The sequence below is a fragment of the Psittacula echo genome, assembly GCF_963264785.1.
Source record: "Psittacula echo genome assembly, chromosome: Z".
NCBI lineage: Eukaryota > Metazoa > Chordata > Aves > Psittaciformes > Psittacidae > Psittacula > Psittacula echo.
The window spans coordinates 25,699,457-25,725,421 of record NC_137742.1 but is presented as its reverse complement, the minus strand read 5'-3'; the positions used below and the strand labels follow the sequence as shown (position 1 = coordinate 25,725,421).

The 25,965-nt window shown below is 41.8% G+C and overlaps 1 protein-coding gene across 1 annotated transcript in view; it reads left to right on the top strand.

Annotated features, from left to right (window-relative positions):
* The window catches only part of CMYA5 (cardiomyopathy associated 5), a gene marked incomplete at both ends in the record, with an annotated part of 46,301 nt that extends 22,638 nt beyond the window's left edge, over window positions 1–23,663 (top strand). The window contains 9 exons of the mRNA XM_080638279.1: window positions 1,499–1,521; window positions 3,434–3,555; window positions 7,955–8,104; window positions 9,087–9,233; window positions 12,453–12,597; window positions 20,017–20,150; window positions 20,959–21,058; window positions 22,155–22,331; window positions 23,411–23,663. Coding sequence (XP_080494405.1) covers window positions 1,499–1,521; window positions 3,434–3,555; window positions 7,955–8,104; window positions 9,087–9,233; window positions 12,453–12,597; window positions 20,017–20,150; window positions 20,959–21,058; window positions 22,155–22,331; window positions 23,411–23,663 — 1,251 coding nt within the window. The remainder of the gene's footprint in view (window positions 1–1,498; window positions 1,522–3,433; window positions 3,556–7,954; window positions 8,105–9,086; window positions 9,234–12,452; window positions 12,598–20,016; window positions 20,151–20,958; window positions 21,059–22,154; window positions 22,332–23,410) is intronic.
* Window positions 23,664–25,965: the final 2,302 nt, after the last annotated feature.

Genomic DNA, 25,965 nt, shown 5'->3' with positions numbered 1-25,965 from the left:
GTGCCATTAAAATGGTTCTTTTTAGTGAAGAGAAAGCTAAGAGACGGTTTGATAATTTATATAGAATTAATTATCAGCTGAGGAGTATGAAATATAAAGTAAAAGGTACTTTATGGAAAAAAAATTAAGGTGAAACAGGAAAGTGTAATTGAAGGGCTTGTTTGAAGCAGGGTTCTTGGGTTGTGGGGTTTGTGTGGGTTTTCTTAAATAAGCAGACACAGGCAGTAGTTATGCACTCAAATTACTGAGGCTGTGATAAATGCTTAATGCTGAAAAACAGGGAGTGCCTTTGTGGTGCTTAGTTGCTGGTGAGGGTTAAACCATGACAATGGGCTAGGTTGTGCATTTGAATGTGCATTTGAAGTGCATGTCTAATAGTCTTTTCTGGACATAAAAACCATTCCTTGTGAATCTGCATGACTGGAATTACCTAGTTCATACAGTCACGAGCTGGTTTCAGAAGGTGTTGCTGGTTAACCATTAATGGCCTGATCCTCCAGGATTATTCCTGTGCTGCAAGGCTTGTCCATAAGGCACTGGCACTTTCTTCTCTAAAAGTCTTATCAGCAGTCTCGAGGGGGATGGGACTTCTGTGACAATAATCTTCTCCTGTTACAGAATTACCACATAGTCCAGAAGTTGCAGAGAAACTGTCCTGGGAAGAAATGAAAAGTTCAAATTACTGTCTAAAACCTGATCATTCATACAAAATAAAACTGCTTTCTAAGTACAAGCCCCCAGCCCATATACCAGCAGTTACAGAAATGGTGGAGCAATATTTTGCTTTCTCCCCTGCTCCAAGCTGCATAATGTCTTAGTATCTTGTAATCAAGTGAATGTTGTGGTAGATTGGCTATTTTGGGGTGGATAAAAAATGTAGCTTATTTTCCTAAACTTTGTGAGGTACTTCATCAGTGGTTTGGCAAAAAGATAACTTTGTATTCTAAAATTCTTTTGTCGGTTTTTAACATCATTAGATTCCCAGTCTGTTTCTGTTAGTGATAAAGGGCATAAACTTTTCTGTCCATGAGCCAGGAAATGTTAGCTGAAGTTTCATGGAGCATGGAAGAAACTCTCACGCCATGAGTGTAAATCTCACCCAACTTCTGTTAGTAAAAAGCTCCGAAGGAGATTTCAGCCAGAATTTGAATTGAAGTGTTCTTAATGTGCAAGTGATTTCTTCCTGTAAAAGCCTTGGTTTAAGAAGGTATTTGACCATGCTCCCATCTTTAAACCTGAATATTGAATATTGACCCCTTGGGATCTTAAAACCAGATTTAGACTCTAATAGCCTGCTGAGCCAGAGCTTTGAAGTGGAATATTCTTAAGGATTCAAATTCTCTGCTGGCATGAATAAGCAGCATCACAGACACCATCAAGTCAATAAATCTGTGTGTATTTTATGCACGGGGAGAGAAGCAAGACTGTTTGATGAGTGGTTCTTCAACATTTTCAGGGTTTTGAAAACTGTTAATACATTTCTTTTTTCCTCCTCTAGTCATCTAAAGAATTAAATAAAAGGTATATGAAATATGGGTTAACTGCACTGTAGTGAGTATTAGGCCTAGCATGCTGGATGCTTCATTTAGTATTTGCAAGCTTTGAAAACACATTGCTAATATAGTTTTTATAGGTTTTATACTTGTTGCTGTAACTGACTAGTTTTGAAGCATTTTGCGCGTGTTCTGCAATGCATCAATTAGACAAATAGCATTTTAAAATGTCAGCTCAATTTTAAATCTCCACACAGACATTTTCTTTGTAGTTATTATACACAACTATACTAAAAAACATTCTGGCTGTGCTTCCATCTCTTACACATCGGTGTTGTGTTCTTTTTTCACTAGTCTGTTTCTGCATTGCCTGATCTCTGGAAGGTTATAATGCAGAATGTCACTCACAAGGCTGGGGTTGTTGGACTGTACTTCTGAGTACAATTTGAGAAAAAAAAAAAAAAAAAAAAGAAAAAAGATTAAGCAGCTTTCCAAGTCTTACCAGGGACTACGAACTGATGTTTTCCCACACCTCTTCCTTGGCACTGCCTGACACAGGATGCGTGCCACACAAGGGTGATGCCTCATCACAGCTGCATCCTGGCCCACCTGCACAGACCAGTAAATGCATACAGTCACAAACAGCTTTCTGCAATCTGTGATTTCCTCAAGGGAATCATTTTGGTAAGGCACATCCTTTATGAGAAAATATAAGCCTGTATTTCACCAAAAAGTTTTCCAAGGTGAACTACAGATATTCAGACAGGCTGGCTCCAGGCTGCTCCTATGCAAGCCTCTAAATCTGCTTTGCTGACATCACCACCACTGACTTTCCGCAAAGGTCCCGGGTATTGTACACTGCATATCAGACATACCCTTGTCATTGCTGCCCCAGCCATCACAGCAATACATGTGATGACATGGACTGGGGTATAATGATGACACAAGGGTTCCAGTTTGCAGTCAACTTACAAACCCAGGACAGTGGTCTGAAGAGAATGTGCCAAACACCCCTTGATGGTTTCTATTAATCTGCAGAATTAGGACTATAAATTTGGAGTCACCTGTTGTAAATCAAAATCTGAGAGTCTAGCCACATATCTGCATGTAGTTTGTCGCATAAGAATAGAGCAGGTATAATGGGACAAAACAATTTTCCAAAGCTTTCTGTATACTTGGTCTTTACTTGTTTACTTACACACTAAACATAGGTTTATTCTGTTTTGTGCATGGTAATTACTTTTCTTTGAGAATACCTGACTTGCTAAAAACCGCTAAGAACAAAACTATATAACAATCCACGTTTTTCTAAAGAAAGTATGTTTTATATTTGTTGTGCTTTGTTAAGATTATGCAGAATCAATTACTTCAGTGACTGAAAAAAAAAAAGGGGGGGGAAAGGTAAAATTCAGTGGCCTTGAAAAAAATAATCTTTCATTTCCTTGAAGCTGCTTCTGCCTCAGAGTTAAAATATGTTGGTTTTTCTTCCTATAATGAACTCAGCAAATATGGGCTAATTAAGTGAGATCTATCTTCCTCCTCATGTGGTTTTTTTGCTTGTCACAAGCAGCTGCTTTACAGTACATATTTGGAGTCAGCTGCTGTAATTTAGCTCCAAAGTTTGTAACCTTTAAAAGCACTATGTTAGTAAGTCCTAAGACCTATGCTCTTGGAAGTCTTGCTGTGAACTTCAAATCCTGACATTCTCATGGGTTAAGAGCATACAGATCGTATGCACAGCACTCTCACTGTGCTCATGGTCTGAAATCACAGTATGCTCTAAATGTTTAAAATCAGGAAAACAGCTTCTCATTGCATGTGGTCCTCAACTTCATGGGAAATACTTAAGAGTATGTTGCATGGTCTTTGTTCTGGCCTTTGGAAAACTATGTGGTGTTACAAAGAATTATACAGACAGCTATGTGTTTTCTTGCAAATAGGTTACTTTGCACAATGGATACCACCCTCTCCTTAGAAAAGTTGCCCAGTGCTTTTTCACTGTTTGAGCACTACGCGGATAGTCCGGGACAAAGCAACCAGCACTCCTTAAAACATGTGGCTGGTAAGAATCTCTGAATATCATCTTTACAAGAGCTAACATTTTGGCAATGCTTTGGAAATTTGAGGAAGCTAAAAACAGAATCTATTTGAGAAGTATAAATTTGCAAACCATGTAATTAGCAATCAGAGTTGAATGTAAAATGAAGTCTAATTGTGCACAAGTGTTTGGCTTCTACTAGGACACAGCAGCAGAGAGAGAAGTGCTAAACTGGGGGATTCTTGCATCATTTCAGACTAGCAGCAGGTCTCTTATCTGTGAATCTCCTCTGGCTAAAGTTGCTATTCACTTGCAGATGGGGATAGAAGAGCCTGTCCTAGGGCATCCTGAGCTCTCTTCCTCCGAGGGGGGCTGCACAAGCATCACTGGTGTAGGGAGGAGAGCAGGGGGTTGAGTGATGGCCAAGGTCCCTGGGAGGCACATGAAACCCCCACAGGAGATGAAGGGAAAGTGGTTAACTGTACCTGAAAACAGTCCCTGCTTCTGCGGGCAGCTGTGAAAACTGCACATGATAAAGAAGTTTATTCATCTCTATCTGATATTTTGTGTCCTGTCTGTGTGGGCTGCCTGCTCTGCCTGTACATATACTTATAGAAATTATCTGGATCTGGACTGCTGTCAGTGAAGTGCTTGTCAGCACCAATTTGTGGATGCATTTTCCTCATAACAGGGTCTCACTCCAGTGTTTCCTTCTCAAGAGAATGTTTGTATCCTGCTGCCCTGCTTTGTCACCTCCCATTCACCGTCACAGGCACCATCGCCATCACAGTTCTCTCCGGCTTTTCTAGCAAAGCCTCTTTCTCATGTGTTTGGTCCCCGAGCACTGGAACTAGACGATCAATTTCACTAAAGTACTTTGTTTCCTGTCTGGATTTTCAGGTGCATAATGGGACACTGGATAAGTGCTCTCTTGTGCAGACTCTCCAGTGTCTAATAAGAGCTTAGTGCACTCAGGAGTGTCACTTTGAGAGATCCTCTATCTTCTCCACACCACCACTTTTATTAGACCTGGGTATTTCTGAGACCTTAACGACCTCATCAGATTTATATGAATTTGTCTGCAGCACTTCCACCTTCTCAGGTGAAGTTGGACAGGCGCTTCTGCAAGCAGCGTTACCTTGGTGTCATTCTGGGGGGAAATCAGATAAAAAGATCTTTATTGTAACCCACTGTTGGTCGGAGTTAGTGGCGCACACATGCAATGTGTCCTGGTTTAGTTCTAAAACCTACTCTTGCAGTCCCATGGGTGCAACCATTCTTTCCCTCTGGGCTGCTGCTTATGGGCAAGGTCACCCAAGAGGACAGAAACATTTTGCCATGCTCTGTTTCCTTTCCTCACAAGTCACTCCAGCATGTTTTTCTCTAAGCTGCTGAGATCACTTTTCAGTTTGATTTGCATTAGCCACTGTGTCTGCTGAACACCAAATGGCTCTAGACCGGTTTGACAAACTGGAAATGAATGCCTGTCCACTAGAAAGCAATCTTTGAAGTGCCTCATCCTTCATACTTTCTTCTCTTTCTCTTTCTACCTACTTGGTTTTTATTCGTCACTTCCATCACCAAGTATCCCAATTGTTATTGTGATTTTTAGTTTGGTGAGCAATAGACAACTTTAGGTTTTTTTCCCCCCTCCAAGATTACACTCTTCCTGAATGAAAACAGAGGTAAATGCCTACAGAAAACTTTATTTGGACTCAAACACCTTGAGTCCATCATTTATCACATACTAGAGGTAAATGTCAGACACTCTCAGAATATTTTCTGACTGAAGCCATTTGATGAAATACATGTGAATTTCTCCAATGCACATATTTTGCTTTCAGAAAGTATAGACTTTTACTGAACAATTTCATAGAACTTTATTTTCACCACTGTAGAAACATGTTTCTTCCAAAGACTCTCCACTTCCAAATTTTCCATATCCACTAGCGAAAAGTTCTTTTCCCTCAAATTCTTCCTCCTTTCATGTAAACCATCTCCATTAACAAATGCATAAGAAAAAAACCCCTTTCAGCGTGTCGTTGAGCATATTGGAACCCAGGCTTTGACACAAGAAGAATGTGAATAATTTAAAAATGGAAAAATTGTTATTTCCAAAGCTTGCCATGAGTCCTGCCCTTTTATATCAGAAGGCCAGGACCTTTGTTGATTGTAACAGTGTTCCACTAGAGTCACAGAGGAATGTATCTACTCTCCTTCTTCAATCCACACAGCCAAAGAAATGTTATTCCTCATTATATTGGAAAGGGGTAAATATCCATAAAACATTTGGGATTATTTTTTTTTTTCTGGGGCCTGTTAGGTCATGAAGGAAAAACTTCCTTACTGCGTAGTACTTCAATGAAAAATGAACTGATGAGAAAACATCACACTTTTCTGTTGAAAAAGATGATTTATTCAAACTTGTGGTGCAAATATTTCTTTGACCAAACTTAATTTACAAAGGGATCAGCACTTTGATAACAAATAAGTGTTCTGTTTCTGAAGAGGATAGTTCAACTTTTTGCTTTGAAATCATTTGCTTTCAAAAGTTTGCTTCACACTATGCAAAAAGAAAATTGGAAATCAAATGTTTCTCAAGGTAACCAAACTGAATTTTGATCTATAAATCTTGGGTATTTTTCTTTTTTCTGCAGAAGTTTCATTCATTAAGATAGCTTCTGTTCCAATTTGGCATAATAATAAATCTTGAAGTTGTGGGGTTTCTGTGATCTTACATAGCGGTTTCTAGGCAACTTAAAAAAAAAAAAAAAAAAAGCCGTTTTCCCCACCGGGTCTGCTGAAAAGAAGTCTTCCTAAAGACAATCAATTTTTAAATTGACCAACTCCAGAAAGTCAAAAGACAAAATGAAGCCTGTTTTTAGCAATAAGAAGGATAATTTTTATTTCAATGGGAAACAGATGTAATCCTACTGTACTGGTAGCTCTCCATATAAATCATAAGCAAACAGTCAGCATCTGCATTTGCCTTGTTCGTGCCACAGGGGATCATCATCATTACTGTGAAGATAACTGAAAAAAGTGAAAGCTTTCTGCTGAGATTCTGAGAATTCGTGCAATATGGAAATTTACTGGGTGAAGAAATAGAACCATGTATTTTCATTCCCTGCAATCACTCTAACGGGCTTTTTGTTTCTTTCTTCCCCTCCCTCTTTCTTAAATCATAATAGTAGAGGGGAACAATATCTCATCTGGAATAGATCTGTGCCAATCAGGAGATAAAATTTATATGAGATCTGGAGAGCCTTGGAGGTCTTTGAGGTGTGAGGGGTGCTTCTAGTTGTCCTGTGGGTTTCATGTGCTTCGGCAAAGTTCAGGTTCACCTGTGCACCAAGGATTCTCTGTCCACTGGGTCTGTGGGGATAATGACCATGTCAGACAGGAGCATCCAGTTGTGCATCTGCAGTAGGAGTCCACCTCTGGGCAGATGTGGACCCAAGGCTGCAGGAAGCCTCCTCCTGTTCCTCTGTGCTGTTGAGCCTTCCTTTGCACATCTCTGCTCCTGTCAGTGTCAGTGGGTTTGACACATTGCATTAAACCTTTCCTGGTATGGCAGGTCCTTTCCCCTTCCCACTGTTCTGGGATCAGCTACATATATCTGTCTCTGAAGGAAGCTTTCTTTTTCTGCAAGTTTTCCATCACTGAGCTATCCCATGTTCTTTGCTACAAACAAGTGCTTGCAGTCTCTGGTTTCATGGGCATCCTCTTCATAGTGTGTCCTGTTCTCTGGTGCCTGTGCTGCAAGGTAAGGTCACATAATGGAGAAGGCAGTCATCCAAAGGAGCCTGCATTAGGCTCCAGCGTCTCCTGGACTTTTCAAGGAGGTGGCCTGAATTTATCAGGAGTCTCTTGGGGTTTCATCAGCACACGTACTTCAAAGTGGAGTTCAGAGCTGGAGAGCTCTCCCTGTGACTGAAGAGAGCAGGTCTCTTGAGGAAAGGAGAGGGATTGCTGGAACTATATGGCAGTTCTCTGTCCCCAGGATTGCCACAGCCCTGGGAGCCTCTCTCCTGAAGGCTGGAAATGAACAGCCATGCAATGACTCATCTGCATGATAGTTCTGCCCCATGGGGAAGAACCCCAAGAGCTGGGCAGGGTATGGGCACAGGCTTTGTGCTGCGTGCAGGGACTGCTGGTACTAAGAACGGATCTTATTTTGTCCAGAGTGCAATGGAAATGGACAGATTGCAACATTGAACAATTACTTTATTCTGTTCCTAGTTTAAGAGGACCTGTTGCTCTAAAATTGAGCCAATATTCCATATTTCATGTGCTTTCTGTAATTCCTCTATGGAAATAAGCAACCTGAGTGAAAATAAGCTACTGGGTTGCCTCACAAACCTGTAGGTAATTTGGCTAAAAATGCAGGAGTTTGAATAACAACGCAGACTTTCCTTCCCAGCCCCACAGACACCGACTGTCATACCTCAGGAACCAAACTCGGCCACCAGCACCTCAATTGCTGTCTACTGGGCTGTGAACGATGGGGATGCCATTGACTGCTTCCAGGTGTACTGTATGGAGGAGCTACAAGCCAACAAAGATGCAGGGGGTGAGTAAGGTCTTGCCTTCATGACAGCAGGAGTCTGGGGACAGCAGAGAGAAGGCCAAGCTACAGGGGAGGGCCCATGACACAGAAAGAAAAGGCACTGTGAGGACCTCGTGTATCACTGAGAGTGGGTGACAGTGGAAGAGAGTGGACACAGATGCCATTCCTGCCCCACATTTTTGTCCCCCAGAATGCAAGATAAACATCATGGTCTGCATAGTGCAGGCAGTTGTTTGCAGAGAAGCAGTAACATCACTGTTGAGGTGTCCTTTTATGGAAGCGACCTGACCTTCAGAGAGGATGTGTCCATGCTGCCCCGTGGATGCTCATGGGGACTAATAATAGAGCTCCCAAAGGGATGGACTTCATTCAGTTTTTAGGGCCCTGAATGTACTTCGGGAGTGTGCCCTAATAAAAAATGACAGGAAAAGGTAACTAGTATTTCCACATTTGACAAAGATTTATTTTTTTTTTCAAAATGACATTCAAATATTTCAGATGTTAAATATGAAATTGAGAAATGGGATTAAATTGTTCACTCATTAATAAGATCAGACTGATCATAAAGTCCTTATAAGCAACTGGGCTCTGCACAAATCCATTAGTGTCTTTGTATATGTGTGTTTGTGTGTACTGTGTGCATGCTAAAGTATGCTAAGGGCTTTTTCTAGTATCTAATTTGTAGCTAGGGGCTGTGAAGTTCATTTTAAGAAATTGTTACGTTATAAAGGGGGTTCATAACTCCTGAATATATGTCCCAAATTTTCAACGTAGTCCTCAGTAGAACTGAGAGCCATAATCTCCCCTTCCCATTGAGGCATTTGAGTGCACTCAACTCAGAAACTGTCAAAACTGAGTCAGAGCAAATGCTTTCTGGATTTGTTTTTTAATTGACTGGTTTTCACATGTTATTTGAGAGGCACAGTCATAGTCCCCACCAGTGCAACATGAGTATGATATCCTGTGCGTGTGTATGTTCTCCTAGCTTTGGTGGAAGAATACAGAGTGACAGTGAAGGAGAGTCACTGCATTTTGGAGGACCTGGAGCCAGATCACTGCTACAGTGTGTGGGTCATGGCTGTGAATGGCACAGGCTGCAGCTTACCCAGTGAAAAAGTGATTTTCAAAACAGGTATGTACATGTTTTGGCATTTGGTTGTTATAAGCATCACATCCTTTCAGAAGTCCAGACCAGTTCTTCTGAAACAGAAGCTGCTTCATTTAGCCCATCTGGCAGATAGCAGGCAACTTATGGTCATTTCTCTTTTTGCTAAGAGATAGTACATAATTGCAGCTAGAAGGAAAATTGCAGGCATTCAGATTTGAAAACATTTTCTGTCTCAGGCCTTGTGACAAGGGCACTGGGGAAGCACATTATGAATTTCAGTTTGAGTGCACTGCAATGCTCTGGAAAAGGCACCCAGCTGCTCCCTGCTGCTGTTTCTCCTGTGAAAGATGGAGGGGACAGCTGCATGTCTTGCCTCTCTGCCACCCTTCCAAATACATCTATGTTGCATTGATTTACATGATTAACTTTTCAAGAGAAGGCCTGCTTTACTGAGCTTACATACTGCATCTAGCTCAGTGGGACACCAATCTCAGGTGTGGCTGAGAGGCTCTGCTGCTGTTTAAGTGGTATAAATTAAGATGAGTAATCAGACAAGTACTGTTTATGAGCTTCATTTGACTGATTAATTTTTTGATCTTTAATGTCTTTAATAATTTGTATTGACAAAACTATTGCATCTTGAGTTATGAGCAAGGTGAAGCATCTTGTGTCTGAGGCCATCTTGACAGATAATTTTTTCAGAACTACAAGGTAAAAACAATCATTCTGTTCTTGAAGTCACAAAATACAGACAAGGGTATTTAACAATTTCATAATGAAATAATTTTGTATGAGACTGATGAAATTACTTGGCAGCAACAATAGCTTCAAGCCTTTTGCTTAATACACTAGACTTTAAATTTGTTGATAATTCTCTTTGATATTCAATTTACTATTTGTAGCTTTAGCAAATATTATTTTCCAGAGAATTCAAAGCAGAAATTCAAAATTTATGGCCTCAACAATTTAATTGTTGTTGCATGGTGCATGGTGCAGAATTTCTTTGAAATATTCAAATAATAATGAGTTATTACTAGCTCATAAATCATAATTTCAAAAGGGGTTCTCACCTCTCTAAAGCTGCTATTTATAAGAACTGGTTTTTTGCCTTTTGGTATCAGGCTCACCATTCTTTTTCCCAAAACTGAAGCCTTCTGAAGTTGTTAATTTCCTTAAGTCTTTGATGCCTTGCTTTGGCCTGCTTCTTTAAGAAAACAAATAAACTAGATCAAACAAAGGCTCACTAAACACCTTCCTTCAAGCTGAGCTGAACTCCCTCTGGAGTGCACTGAGCCTCAAATGGACCTGCAGGACACTGCTAAGCACTGACTGAAGCAAAACCCCTGCATGCTGTTATCACAGAGGATGGAAAGATGAGCACTAGAAGTGGAAAGCAGTTATTCCATATGAGCCCAGCTACTTTGATATAAAGTTAGAATACTTTGATTCTTCAAGTAGCCCAATGAATTCAGAAGCAATAATTCAGAGTGTATTTTTAGTAGTTCAGATCAGAAGTTGGCACATACAAGAAAGTAATTTGATGGTTTATATAGTTACAGGAACGTACACATTAATAGCCCCTGTAAGGTTTCTGTGTTGAGATCGCACCTGTGGAGGTGGCAGTGGGCCTGGGAAGTTGTGGAGAATTCAGGCAGGTGCTGCTGTGACATTGCCCCAGCACCTCCTGTCTCCTGCTTCTCCACCTCCCAAACTCACAGCTTGTCGTCCCCTCCCCTGGGGAACATGCTGTTTCACGGAAGTATTTTCCCTGAGGGAATGATGCTCAAGGCAGCAAGTATCCCTCTACCCCCCCTCACCGTCCTGTCCATCCCAAACTGACCTCCAGATGAAGGCTCTTTGTGAATCTAGAGAGATTGTTTAAACAATCCAAGCACAGTAGTAACTTCTTCTGGTGTTCTCGCTCCATGCACTCTTTAGACAGATAATTAAAAACAAAAAAAAAAAGAAAAAAGAGCTTGATGGCTTGGACATGCTGATTGCTCATACATAAATGGGGTATGTGCTTAGTTGCTGAATGCAGGTATTAGAGGATTTAGCTATTAATTTTTTTTATTCTCTAGGAACAGATGCATTTAAAATCAGAGAGTAATCAAATATTTCAGAAGATAATTAAGTGACTGTTTCTAAGGGAGGTACGCAGATGTATTGCCAGATGAGAATCTATTCCACGGAATCATTGTTCTGCTGAATACCTACCTAGGATGTCTGTTCCTGCAGTGAAACAAGTACATCTTAACCTGAACAGCTAAACTAAACCAAACCATGAAATCATTATGTACTTCTGGGTGTTTTTCTTTCCTTTTCTGCTGAAAACAAATTATTTTGCTTATAAAACAGGATGTACCTGCAATGCTTGTTGCAGTTCTATAAGATGAAGTTGTCAAAAAATTGTCTAATTTCTGCTTTTGTCTTCTGCCTCCTATTTGGAACCCTATCTCTGTAAGAGCAAGGTAGCATTCTGTGACCTTTTCTTAATTAATAACCTTTCTTTTAAGAGTTGGCATTAAGACTGTTTCTATGAGTTTCAACAACAGGTTTTTAAGGTTTGTTTATGTTGTTTTTCCCTGTAAAGGGAAAGTGAGTACATCTAATGCATTTTCAGCTTACAATGTCGGATGTGCAGTTTCATACAATACCTTCAGATTACTTGCATTCAGTGCATTATTTTACATTCCGTTTTCTATCTTGTAGTTGGTCCTCTAATTCTTAACCTGAGGCTCTAAAAAAGTGAAATGACAGGAGCAAATTTTAGAATTGCAAAAACAAACAGGACATAATTAGACAGAAAATCAGCATCTGCCTGTCAGTTCTGCAGCAGCACATTTGTTTCTGATGCAGTTCAAGCAGAATCTGCTGAAGACATGATTGAGGTGATGCAGTGAGAGCTGTAAGCAGTACTGCCTTGGTGCTCTGCTCATTAAAGATTGGCAGAAATAAGGAAAATGTATTTGAAGAAATGCCTAAAAATATACACAGGCATTCTAAAGATGTGCAGAAATACACAAATATTCACAGTGACTTTTGCAGTAGGGTTTTTTTTTCCCCATAATATTGCCCTCTGCCTTTGAAACGCAAACAAGCAGAAGATCATTGCTGGATGGGCAAAACTAACTATTCCATGGGGTTCTGGGGGGAGATGACTCTTCCTTTCCCTCGCCAGCATCCTCCTCCAGCTGCTGGTGCCCTCCTTGTGGTATGGCTAACCTGTCCCTGTGTCCCCAGCGCCCTCAGTCCCCACCATCAAGGCCGAGGACTGCACCGTGTGCTGGGACACGGCCACTGTCCGCTGGTGCGCTGGCTCGGCGTCGGTGGAGTCCTTCACCCTGGAGTACTGCCGACAGCACTCGCCAGAAGGAGAGGGTCTCAGGTCAGTGCTGTGGTCAGATTAGGCAGCTGCTAATGAGCGTCCCTTGGACCATGGGTCATTACACAAGAGATTATTCTGCCTTCAACTACACAAGGACAAAATCTGCTTCTGCATGCTGAGGAATTTACAAGACAGACACTAATCTATGAGATTAGGCTGAGACATAAAAATACTTTCTTTTCATTCTGCTTAACCAGGCAATCCCTTTCATCTGGGGCCAAACCCCTGGGGACAGTGCTCTGTCTGCAATCATCCAGAAGTTGCAGGGCCGTGCTGTCAGGGAAGCAAGTGCTGTCCCACAGCTGCCCCTTCCCCGGGCAGGACAGGAGAAAGGAGCTGAGCTCCATGGAAAGGAGTGAGATGGAGAAGCCTGGCCCAGTTTGCTCCCTGCTTTGTGGTGAACAAGATAGGATCCTGCTTGGGACATAGTGAGGGTGATGTGAGTGTCCCAGTAACACTGGTTACCCATCTGCACTGTCTGGATGTGCAGGCAGATGGCTCCCAAACCAGCCCTGAGCTCAGCACTGCCAGGCTGTGCGGCCATGCTACAGGGGTCAAAGAACAACCCAAAGAGCAGCTTTGAGTTTGGGGGTGGTGTCTGCTTCTGCCAGACCCTCTCTGGTTTCCCCTAAGCTAAGTCTGTGCTGCATAAAGGAAAGGGGGAGGAGGGACATAGGCACCACTGAGCCATGAAGCCGTCCACTATGTTGAAATGCAGAGAAAATCATGTGGTGCTCTGTATGTCCTCGGAGATACTTGTTTGTTTAAAAAGAATGACAGCAACATTCCAGCAAAGTTCAGTTGCAAAGGTCTGAGACACTCTGGGAAGCAGGGGGTGACTTGCAGTACTGCTGTGGAAGAGCCAAAGCCCAGCTGAGTTTGTCTTCTTCACCTCCCGGGGACTATGATTAAGATCTTCACCCAGGGGCTAGTTTACATCTGTATCATGGAGAAGTGGCAGAGAGGGAAGAGCTCCAACGCCTGCAGTCAGAATTAGTTAAGTGAAATAAGGGTTCACATGTTTCGGTAGACAAGTACGACAGTGAAATTGTGAGTGCGCTGCTCCTCACAAAAGTAGGCTGAAAACTGGAATAAATTCTGCAAGGCGCGGAGACCTTTTTTTTCACGTGGTATCAGCATGCTGCATTGATGCAAACAAGAAGAGGTCTTGCCCAGCTCTCCTGGCTCTTGGAGAGCAGCCATGACCTGTTCTGTTTCATACATATTTCATGAGGTCATCAGGTCCCTGTCAACCTGCCAAAGTTGCTATTGGTCAGGGATAATGTAGCTTGTCCCAAAACCTGTGCTGCATGTTTGCCCTTGAGTTCCTTTGCTGTTAAATGAAATTGCCTATTTTTCTCAAAACTGAACCAGAAAGTGTGCCTGTTTCTGCAATCTGTGAGTGAAGTGTCGATAGCACCAAAAAGTTCACTTGTGTGGAGCTAACTGTGGCAAAAAGCTGCTAGAGCTGACCCATTCCCTTTCTCAAGTGACCTTGTGTGAAATCTAACATGTTTATAATTATACTGAGTCACATTTGACTTTTTGGCTTCCCTGTGGGCAGAACTTTGCCTTTTATTATGACAAGCATGAAAAATTCCCATGGGATAAAATAATGAATTTTCTCAGAATTGCTGTAATTTAAAATTCTATATTTGTAGAAGGACTCTGACCTCTTTTTACAGTGCCAAAGACCATCTTTTATCACTTCTTCTTCCTCAAAGCAATGCCCCTCTTTGTTTTTCAAAAGCAACTCCCTGAGATCAACCTGGAAAGCTTCTGAAATGGCACAAGATATTACACTGCTGGAGAAATTTTTTTTTTAAGATTTCTATTTTTTATTTGCTTAAAGCAAATAGGGGAAAAGAAGAGCTGGTAGATAGGGCATACTGGCTGTATAGCTCCCATCCAAGGCCACTAGTGTGCAAGTTAGGACTAGAAATCAATTCCTTATGTAGCTGATATAGAGAAAAGCTGCCTCCTGGAAATATTTGCAGGGAGCTTAATGTTCCTATGTCTAGTACCTGCATCAGGTAGCACCTGTATCTTTATGCACACCTAGCATTTTCCAGGGCCTGGAAATGCTGTGATTTCTTCTGGTTGCTTTTCTTGAAAGCTTTGAGTTTGTCCTTCGCAGTTTTCCTGAGAAACATGCATCTTGGGGACCAGCCAAATGTGGAGCCCTTCAACAGGCAGCCTGTGCCTCACATGCTTGTGGCAGCCCTGTAGCTGAGCTATTTCCCTGTCCTTGGATGGGAGTTCAGACATATTTTTCAGCAACCCTGGAAACTTCATACAGCTGCACTGGGGGCACAGCCTAAAAGCAGATGTCAGAGACGGACATCCAAGGGTAGTCCTGGAGAAAGCAGCATGGTTCCACTCCGCAAAGCTGCTTTCACAGGTGTCCTTCTGGGAATTCATCCAAGGCAAAGGACGCTGCCAAGGGAGCAGAAAGGGAGAAATGCCCCCATTGAACAGGAGAGGAGTGTGAAGCCCCTCATCTGGGCTGCAGCATGTCACAGAATCACAGGATGGTTGAGTTGGAAGGGAGCTTTGGAGTCATCTGGTCCAGCACCTTACTCAAGCAGGGCCACCTAGAGCCAGTTGCCCAGGCAGCTTTTGAATATCTCCAAGGAGGTCTCTGGAGCAGTCCTGGAGCAGCCCTCGGTACCCAAGGAGAGAGTTTGAAGCACATATGGAAATGAACCATCATGAAAAGTTTCTTTCAAAACACCATGTTTTCGTTGCTGGGTTCTCTCTCTCCTTGTCAGCTTGCCACCTGAAGGACATGGTTTCACAGAAAATTATCTTAAGTCTTCTACAACAATGAGTCCCTGGCCTTCTTCTGTAGTTTTAAATCTCCTTCCCAGGTTGATTCTTTTTCCACAATCTTTATGAGGCTTTCAAATGTTTCTTTCCATTTCCAGAGCTCTGCTATTTTCTTGCTGTTCAGCCTCTTTGTGTTGAGAAGTCAATGGAGCTGTGGGTGGAAGATGGAAAACTGTGAGAAATGTAGTCCAGGGATTAGGTATATGGGCTGTTCAAATGGAAACCATGCATCACATCATGACAGGGGGGCAGAAATTAGTATAGCATGTGGTGAGTTCATAAAAGTGGAAGTGACTGATTGTCATCCTCTCTGCCAGTGACAGAATGGCACTTGTAGCAACTGGAATTTTCTGTCTACATACACAGCAGGCCCAAGGCTGGAAAAAAGAGAGCCAGCCTCCCTCCTCTTGTCTGCGCACATGACTGTCCTCTCAGCTCAGGAAATGAGGTATGGAAAATAGGGAATCTTCTTCCCCCTTCTCCTCCTCCCCTCCCTCAGGCTCTGTGCTGGGCTTGCTGTCTCAGATAGCAGTGAGGACTACGTAGGTGGTTCTTCAGTGATCTAAACCGGAACAGCCAGAGCTGGAACAAGGGAGGAGAATGGAAGCATGTGGCACAGCTGGGAGTGGACTGAGAGCTACTTGTTCTCTATTTTTAGCCTCAACACCTTCTTTTGAGCTCATGGTGCACCTCTTCTGTGTGCTTCTACATGTGTCTTGAGAAATTTAAATACTTTCAGCTCTAACTCCACATTGATGGTAGCAGCACAGGTCTGGAGGTGCTGTTTCAGTGGGATCTTGGGGGTGGAAATGACAATTACAGCACAGAGGGCGTTCTGAATCACTGTGAGGCATATCATTCGCTGAGTTCATGCAATATTAAAAAATATCCTCTAGACATTGTTTCCTTGAAATAAATGAGGATGCTGATGAGAGAAACATGCATCAAAACACAGCATCAGATTTCCCTAAAACCAGGGAAATCATAAATTTAGCAAACAACTGCTATTATAATATTCCTTTGCAATTTAAGGGTGAACAAACATGTAACTTCTTTCTGTTCTGCTTTGAATAGCACATACTTGAAATTTGGAGACCTCATCTTGAGACTTAGATTACTCTTAGAAAGAGATATTAATAAGACATACTTAAAAGTTTAACTTCTAATGTTTTTTAATTTCTGTGCACTGAATTTTGTATCATGATACCAAGAAACTGTGGGGACAGTGCAAATTGCACTTAATTTTGTATCATGATGCCAAGTAATTGTGGGGATATTTAGGCTGAAGACCATGATGCCTCATACTTTGATAATAACATCATTACATTTCCAATCATCTATGAAGTGGGCAGATGTATATAAAGTAGAAAATAGCTGACATTAGAAACGTTGTAGGTGGATTTCTTTCTTTCATGACCAAAATTACACAGTTCAATACTTAAGGTGAGCTTAAGTAAGGTCTAACTGCAAAGCTTGTTACAAGAACTCGGAAATGAAACAGGCTTACCCTATCTCATTCAGGATGCATTTTCCCTTCCCTTCTCCTACACATGACCTGTTTGCTGTAAGCTAAGCACTAAGCATGCTTTCTCCTCATCCTTGTTTTTTTAACACTGATTGCAGGGTCAGCCTGAATGATGACAAACCAAAATGACCGCTGAAGAGCCCTCAGTATTCACTTTCACCCTTCTCCCTGTCCTCAAAACAGAAAAAGAGGGTACAGATAGCAAGACCTGTTTCTTCTTTACACACAACCTCTTGTGAGCTTGGATGTGGCTCAGAGTATAGCAGATGAAATTTCTTCTTGTTGGCATATTCTGTTTCATTAGTTGGCAGCAGCAGGACTGTTTTTTAAGCCTTAATCATAGCTAAAATTGATAGTCTCTTATTCTTAGGCAGCTTAGAGCTTGCTAAAATAGATTACCAAGCAGCGAATGCTATTTGAAAATCTGATCGGTGTTTTACTGACCAGGTCTGTTTAATGTCCAGACTTCTCTGTCTCACTATTACAACTGAAAAGAGGCATGCTATTGCTCCCAGATTTAAACACGAAACCAAATTCTGATGTGGAGAATTTCAGACTTGAAAGAGACCCAAGTCTGAACTTTGATAGCTGACCCTATTCTGCGATTGGCTGGACCCAAAATCTTCTCTAAATACCCAGGCTCTGGGATCCAGACTGCAGAATATGAATACCCCAGTTCTACTCATTACACCAGAATGTATCTGTCTACTTGGATTTATAAAAGATTTTTTGTTTTATTAGTTAATAATCAGTTAGAAAGCACATAGCGAAAAAGAAGGTCCCATTTCTTTGGAAGGATATTGACTTACAAAGCATTTTCCAGAAAAGAGAGCCATATGGAGGGCATCACTGTGCTTCAGACATGTTGATCTACATGTTCCCACAAACAGCTTCTGATGAACAGCTTAGTGTATCCTCCCTTCATCTCACTTGTAACTATTTGCTCAAAACTTCTTTCTGGTGGTCTGTGCTTCAGATTCACATCAAAGATGTCAGGATGGTGCTTTAAGGAGCAGTTTGGGTGAGAGCTGTCTACGAAGCCTAGACAAATTTCTTCAAAGCCTAGGTGCCCAATTTTCCCCTTCCTCTACTTCCATCCCAGTTTTCCTTTCTCTCACTTCTGTTACATAGGCCTTCTTGCTCAGTTCCCATCTTGTATTTTTCTTTGTGACTCGTCTTTCTTTTTTCTCTTGTCTCCTGTAGTCACACAAGCCTTTTTGCTCTTTCAAGTGTAAAGGTTCTCATCAGGCAGCTCCTCAGGTTCCACCTCTTCCCTGAACCTTTCAGTAAGAACCAACCAGCCTGCCAAACTTCCAGTGCCTTGCTGAAGTTCTCTCATGGTCAGGAATTTCATTAGTCTTGGAGGTGAAGCAAACCTTTCAATTGCTACTGTATTTGGCCAAACCACTTGTTTTTACCACATCATTCCCAGCATTAATGTAATACATTCCCCAGAGGTGGCATGGCCCCACACTGATGGCACAAGAGCCCCAAACTCTCTGAAATTCTTTTGGATTAAAAAAGATAGATCACAGGAGAACCCAGTGCTTTTTCTCAATGCTTTCCATCATTTTAATCTCAGATGTTAGTACAAGAACACCTGTTACAGACTAATAAGGATGATGCACCAGTCTTTCCCCACAATGCCATCCCCATAGTCATAGAGGTCTGTGTAGTGTTAGCAGGAATTTGCTGTGTGTAGGGCTGTGGGATTTTACCTTTTCTGTGAGAAATGCAGCAGAGGCAGGCATGTGAAAAGTCCTCATGGATGAGCACTGATTATTCTTCAGATTGTACTGCTCTCTGGTGGGACACATGCAGAAAAACAGTCACTGCAAATGAACAGCAGGGATATGATCTGAGCGCTGACTTGCCTGCCTTACATTCTCTGGGGTCACAGTAATTAGTGCTGGAAAAGGTAATTTGTTTAATCTAGTTTCTGTTAGAGCCATTATCTGCAGGAGGGTGGCCATCCTGGGCTCCACTGTCAAACCTGAGGTGAAAAGTGCCTTGCATGCTCTCCAAAGAACTTCTCCTGCTCATGAATTTAAACACTTGCCTTGAAGATTCCTATAAGCATTTCTGAGAAGAAATTATCTACTTTATACAGGTAAATAGTCTTTACCTGCAGGCATACAATGCAGAGGATATATACTGTCAGGATCCAGTGGATGAGAACTTTTTAAGCCAATCTTTCATACTCCTGACAGTATAGAAAATAAAATTGGCATCTTTCTAGTCATCCAAAGTACTTTCACTGGCACTTCAAAGCACATGTGAAGCAGACTTGAGTGGGTGCTGACTCTCGCTTTCCTGCAGTGTGTCAAGACATCAGCGTTGAGGATGTGAGGCTGGAGCTTTTGAGGCACCACAAAGGGGAGACTTAGTCAAAGGAGGGCACTGTGCAGAGGCAGTTCCCCTGCTGATGCCTCTCACAAAACCAGCCTGTTAGAGTGCATGGTATTGTGAGGGAAACAGAGATGAAGCTTTGTTGATGAACAATTTGTGAGCAGAGTCCATAATAACAAGTGCAAGGTTTCTGTGTGGTTTCAGATAAGGGTATCCATTGTTTTGGATCTGGATCATTTGCCCAGACAGTGCAAACACAGCATGTGCATTCCCTATCATGCAACTGAATTAATTAAAAGGGTTTTTCTTTCTTTAGAAATTTGTTCATTTTGTAAAGCAGACTTTTCACAGGAGGCAGATGAGAATTTGGTTTCTGTGCTGCTTGCATTTTATGTGATGATTTACACTGCAAAATGAACATAAAGTGAGCATTACACAAAATGACTGCACTGAGTGAGAATGTTGTACAGGAACAAAGGCCTGAAAATCTGTCAGGAAAAATAAGAAGGATCCCCCAAGTAAAATGCCAAAGCTCCTGCATAGCCCAGTTGTTTGTGAAGAAAGTGTTTGCTTTTCTGATTTGGAGTTTTGCTGTGGTGCCTGTTGTTTCAGTAGTCAACAATACCATTAGGTGTCCTAGCGCTTTGCACAAATTAGTCTTTCCTGGTTTGGATATATGATACATTTTCATGTATGAAAATCTTCAAAATCTGCAGATCTTTTGCTGGAATAAAGAGGCCTGAACTGAAAGTATCCCTGGAGCCCAATGTGAACTATTTCTTCTACTTGAGAGCTGTCAACCCATTTGGGACAAGTGAACAAAGTGAAGCAGCTCTCATCTCAACTAAAGGTAGATCACCATTTTCTGATATGATACAAAAACAATGGGACGGAGGGGCAAAGCACCCAAAGATGGCATTTTCTTCCAGAAGCCATACTTGAACTTTTTGATATGGGAGTGAGCAAGTTTTTAAGATAAAAAGCGACTGTACTTCATCTGCTTAAAATTAGCACAGTTAGGGACTACTTCAGTTGAAATTCTTGTATATTTATGTAAATATAAAACTGATGTGACCTCTGACCAACTGAAGTGACCAGGGTTAGCAAAAAATATTGAATTCTGTCAGAAATATGAAATTATTAAATATTCTTCAGGGGTCTCAGTTTGCTTGAGTTTGGCAGAGTTCATTCTGATAAAAGATGCCATGACCTTAAAAAAAAACCCTCACAATGAAAACCTTATGGACTTCAGGTTTCAAGGATGAGGAATCATGCAGAGCAGTTTTAAAATGTAATGGATTATTTAAACTTCAAGGTTTCCAGATCAATAGTGTTAAATCATGTATGGTTCTTCCAAACCAGTCTCAAAACTCAAATTTGCTATTTTGAAAAAGCAATTGATTGAGAGTTATTCAAACTTCTCAAATACTGAAAAACTGCTTTATCACCTAGCTACATTTCTGAATATTGGACTGCCATCTCAATTAGGCACAACTTGGAAGACCTTGCATTTGTACCCAATTTTCTGTCACTCCTACCTGCCAGCAGGCACAACTCTGTCCTACTAAGATGGCAATAACTGTTCATTTTATGATTCATCTCATATTAACGTGGCCAGCCTCTTAGAACTGGTGTTTCTTTGTCACTAATGATTCCAGGAACTCGATTTCGCCTGCTGAGTAACACAGCCCATCCGGCTTTGCAAATCTCCTCTAATGCAACAGTGATCCGCCTTCCTGAAAAAGCCAAATTCACTGGGTGAGTAGCAGCATGATGACCAGGATCACCCTGTGGGGTTCAAGATGGGTGCCTCACTCTTATTTTTGCCTTAGATTGCTTTCATATGACACTAACTAATTTTATATAACTGAATTGTTTCAGTCATGCAGCCCCTGGACTTTATGTGATTGACCCCCATTTCAAGCACTGCAGTATCTTGGTAAAGCCAGCAGTAGCATTGAGGTAGAAGGTGGGAAGAGTTCAGTGTTGCCAGAAAGTCAAAGGCAGTGGTGCCTCCTGGGACTTCTGGGTTTGCCTCAGTCCATGGTGACTGCTTAATCCTTCAGAGCTCTTCAGCCTCAAAGCAATTTGTTGCTGCCTCAAGAAGGCCAGATTTGTGGGCTTATTTTTCAATATATTGTGGCTGAAAGTAATCCATCTTCCATACTTCGCTCCTCTAGTGAGGATATTATTGGTAATGTTCTCCAAAGCATTTGTGGCTTTGGAGAACTAGGAAATACTCCTGTGATATGCTTAGAAGAGTTGTACCAGGCTAACTCCATCCATTGCAAATAGGATTTTTTTAATTTATTTTTTTTCTTAACATACTGGTATCAGTCCCATCACAAGCACAGGTTCCTTTGTGTAAGTTGTGCCATACTGATATGGCTTCTTAAAAGGTAATGAGCTATTACTGGCCTATGAACTATTTTTACTGTTACAGTTGAACACACACAAGGTGTTTGTCACTGTGTCTACTTAAAATAACCATACTTTCTAGTTTGAACAAGCTTTCTAAATTTGAGATCCATTTTTGGCCTCCAAAGTCATCTTTTCCACCTCTTGCTAGCTTGTCATGGTTTACCCTAAGTTATATGAAGCCAAGTCCTGGTTTCATATAATTTTGGGTTAATTTGTATGGTTTTACTCCTTAAGATGAGTCTGTCTCAGAGCAAAGATGAAATTTCTCAGTGACAACATTCAAGTCTTTCATAAACCCCTGCAGTCAGAAGAACACAATGAAATCCATTAGTAATTCTAGATGATGGTGCATGACGTGACTGAAAGAAATATCAAACCATTATGGTTGGTCCACCAGCACACTCACTTTGCTGTATGCCCCTTCCACAAACAGGTTTCCTTCAGTCCTGGGTGAGCTGCTGCCTGCTCAGGGACGTCATTACTGGGAAATCGTTGTCTCTGGCTGCAGAAGGTACAGGATTGGGATTTGTTACAAGGCAGTATCGCAGAGCAGCATCCTGGGGATGAGTGATATTTCTTGGTGCATGCGGTGCTGTCCTACACAAACCAGGTAAAGCTAAGTCAGTCTAGCTGCTTGGGAAGTTACTTGTTGTTCACATAAATAGAGCTGCTCAGCTTCAAGAATCATGAGCAGAAAGGATTGTTCCGTTTTCTTTCTGAAAATTTGGGTAATAAGAAAAGGATGCTTGGATGACATTGTTTTTAGTGTGTGATGTCCCTGCCCATGGCAGGGGGGATCTTAGTGATCTTAAGGTCCTTTCCAACCCTACCTATTCTATATTTCTATGATACTAGAAAGGAGCTTTATACCTCCTCTTAATTGAAAGAAAAAATCTTATAAAGTAACTTAAAAAATAAAATTAATCTCAAATTAATTAGACAACATTAGTAAAGACCACTTTACCACCCCTCACCCATTCAGTGAATAAAACCTAAAAAATTAATTTGCCACTGCTTTGTCATTCCAGGTTCATATCCTGAACTGCTTCACAAAATCCTAGCAAGTGTAGTTATTTCCATAAATGCATTTTTTTTAAGAATCTTATTTCCATCTTCAGGAGATGTCAAGCCTCCACAGGGAATGCCTTCTCTTGCCTTGTTGTGCACAGTGGTAGGCACTCAGCAGTCACTGTGGCAGGACTGTAGGACCACTGCTGTGGTGTAGGTAGTCTTCATCAGGCCAGTGCCTGCTCGAAGGTTTGTGAGACATAACCCTGTTAATTGTGTAAAGATGCTCTTGATTCAAAATAAGTGGTTCTTTTTAGCGTGAAATCATATAGACACATGAACATAACTAGCTAAATGAAACATCTGAGATACAAAAGGTTTTGCCAAAGCAGAGTTCATGTTTAAATCCCCACAAAGATATGTAATAAGAAAGATATAGATGAATATGATTACAGCAAGTCTGCTTTTACCCTAAGAGTCCAAAGGTGCCCAGTGAAATGGCAGGCAGGGCTTTGAAGCAATGCCACATTCTCTTTGCTTACATACTGAGCAAAATGCTGTTGCCACATGATAGGCTGCTTTATGTGGCCACCTGTTAATAGGTGGGAATTAAGCTGTAGGTTATTTCTGGTAAATTGCCATGAAGAGGCTCACTGTATTCTGGTTTCCATTTTCCCACAGCTTTCTTTATAGATTTCTTCACAGTGGTGTGATGAGCGATGTTCGTGTGACAGAACACCCAGCCAGGATTGGCATCCTGTTGGATTACAGTGGCAGCAGACTGTTATTCTTCAATGCAGAGAGAGGACTCGTGCTGTTCACCATCAGGCACAAATTCACTGATGCTGCTCACCCAGCCTTTGCCCTGGAGAAGGCTGGAGTGCTTACCCTGTGCACAGGCATGGAGCTGCCAGAGTTCGTGAAGCACAGCTAACCGCCTGCTTCACACTCTCAGTAAAGCTGACAATTACAGTGTCAGGGGACAGGGAGGGGAAGAGGGGTGCCAGGGCGGGATGTCCAATCTTCACTGATGAATGCTACACACACAGCTCTCCCCAGCATCATCAGTAATTGTAGTTGGTGCTCGGCCACCTAATCACCCTGAGCCTGGAGAGAAAATCATGTCCTTCAGATGGAGATGCACCTAGTGATATAAACAGCAGTACTTTAAGGGGATAAACAAGTGTTGTTAGATATAAACATGAAGCAGGGGAAATGTACTTTCCCTGTGAAAATAATGATACTGCTAGCTGTCTTTTTAAAGTGTATGATGAGCCTGCATATGAAATAAATGCATTTCTCACTGCAATATATATGAAAGCCATCATTTCATCATTTGCCAGGACAGTCAAAGGTGATGTTTGAAAACTGTGCAAAGATTTCAACAACTGAAACATTCTGCTGGTTCATATATTTTGTGTTATTGTTTGCCAACTCTTTAAATGCACAAGTTAAGAAAACTTGGAAAATTAGAAACCTCCACGTTTATAAAATGATACGTCCCAGCCTGGTCTTCATATCCGTCATACAAAGTGTGAGTTTACAACACCTACCTGCACACAGCAGACTAACAGACAGTAACCTAACTGTGTCAGCGAGTATCTGCACCTGTGAATACCTACTCAGGAAACACATGTATGAGGAAACTTAAGAGTAGTGGTAGAAGTCTTCCTCTATGTTTTTCAACCTCAATTTGTTGGGTAAGTGGTTTTGATGGTGTTGCCACCTGGGACCTTAGAGAACAGACAAATTACTAGCGACTTGTGTGGATCACTCTTTCCATCATTGGTTTTTACCTTTGCACTCAGATTTGATGCTCCTAATGTCAGGGTTGTGGACATTTCCCTGCGTCTGCCCTGCTTTCTCTTCTTATCTACACTACCACCGGCATCAATCACAGCAGCAAGGCGCAGTGTTTCAGGGCTGTCAAAACAGGCAGGCTGAAAATGGTTGACTTCACAGAGGAATAGGATGCTGATTTTCCCCCTTGGCTTTTTCAAACCAGTTTTCTAGGTACTTCACACGATGGTGGTACAGCAGTCTTCTTGCCTGCCCCCAGGGCTGAATGCACAAATGCCAGTGGTGCTGAAGAACTCCAGTGAAATGGGGGGAAATTAATCTTAAGGCAGGCAATGCTTTTCATGCTGTGCCTGCTCTGGAGATTACTGCCGCAGGGGAACTGCGCTGCTGGACTCATTTCTGAGCTCAGCTGAAGAGCTGTACTCCCCGAAGTAAAGCAGATTTCAGGATCCTAATGGAGACAGTTTGCCTCTAGTAAGAGGATTTAAATGAGCTACAGGGAAGCTTCTGCTTTTTATGCTGAGAAGAGGTGCCTGCTGCTGCTCTTTAATTTATGATTTAACACCACCAAGGCATGTGCCTCCTGCTTCAGCTTGCTATATGCTTCGTGTCCTAAAGAAGTCACACTCCACACTGTCGTATCAGACTCAGGTGAAACAGTTCAGGCAAGATAAACAAGATCCTGTGACCATTTATTTTAAACCAGAGCTCTTTTTGGCATTTCAATTAAAGAGTGTCAGTTCTGAGTCCTTGCCAGCGAGAGAGTGGAATGAAAAAGCAGGGTGCTGCCCTGTTGGTTCAAGTGAGTGTTTTGTAGAGGTGTGGAGGATGGTGAGAAAAATGTCCAGGATTAACTTGGAAAGGAAGACAGAAAGGGTATTGGGGATAGCATTATCATGAAGGCTGAGGAGGAGGAGGCATAAAGCTCACTCAGGCTGGAAGCTCACAGAGAGCAGATGGTGATAGACTAAGAGGCAGGTCAGTGGTGCTGACAGGGTGCATTCCTCAGGCTCTCACAGCCAGTGAGCTCACCTCAGGTTTGGTTATCTCCAGAGCTTAATGTGGTGTTTTAAACTAAATCTGAAAAATCCCAGCACTAGGGCAATTTTATCTGCATTCTCCTCACTTTGGTTACTGTTAACCCAAGTGTGGGATTGCTTCATGGGCACAAACATGATGTATTGCCAAGGGAACAGTGAGAAGGTAAGCAAAATGACATGAAATTATTTAGGCGGCTTTTTCAATGAAGGAAAGAAGCAATTGCCTTGCTGAAGGTAACCGTGTATTAGTAAATAGTGGTTTTAACATGAAAAGTGAAAGCTTTGTCTGTTGTCATGCATTATCACTTAGGTACTACTACAACATTTGAGCTTGACAAAATGTTTTTATTGGAGGCACCTCATCCTTAGAAATATTTGTTTCATTTTGAAAAGCTG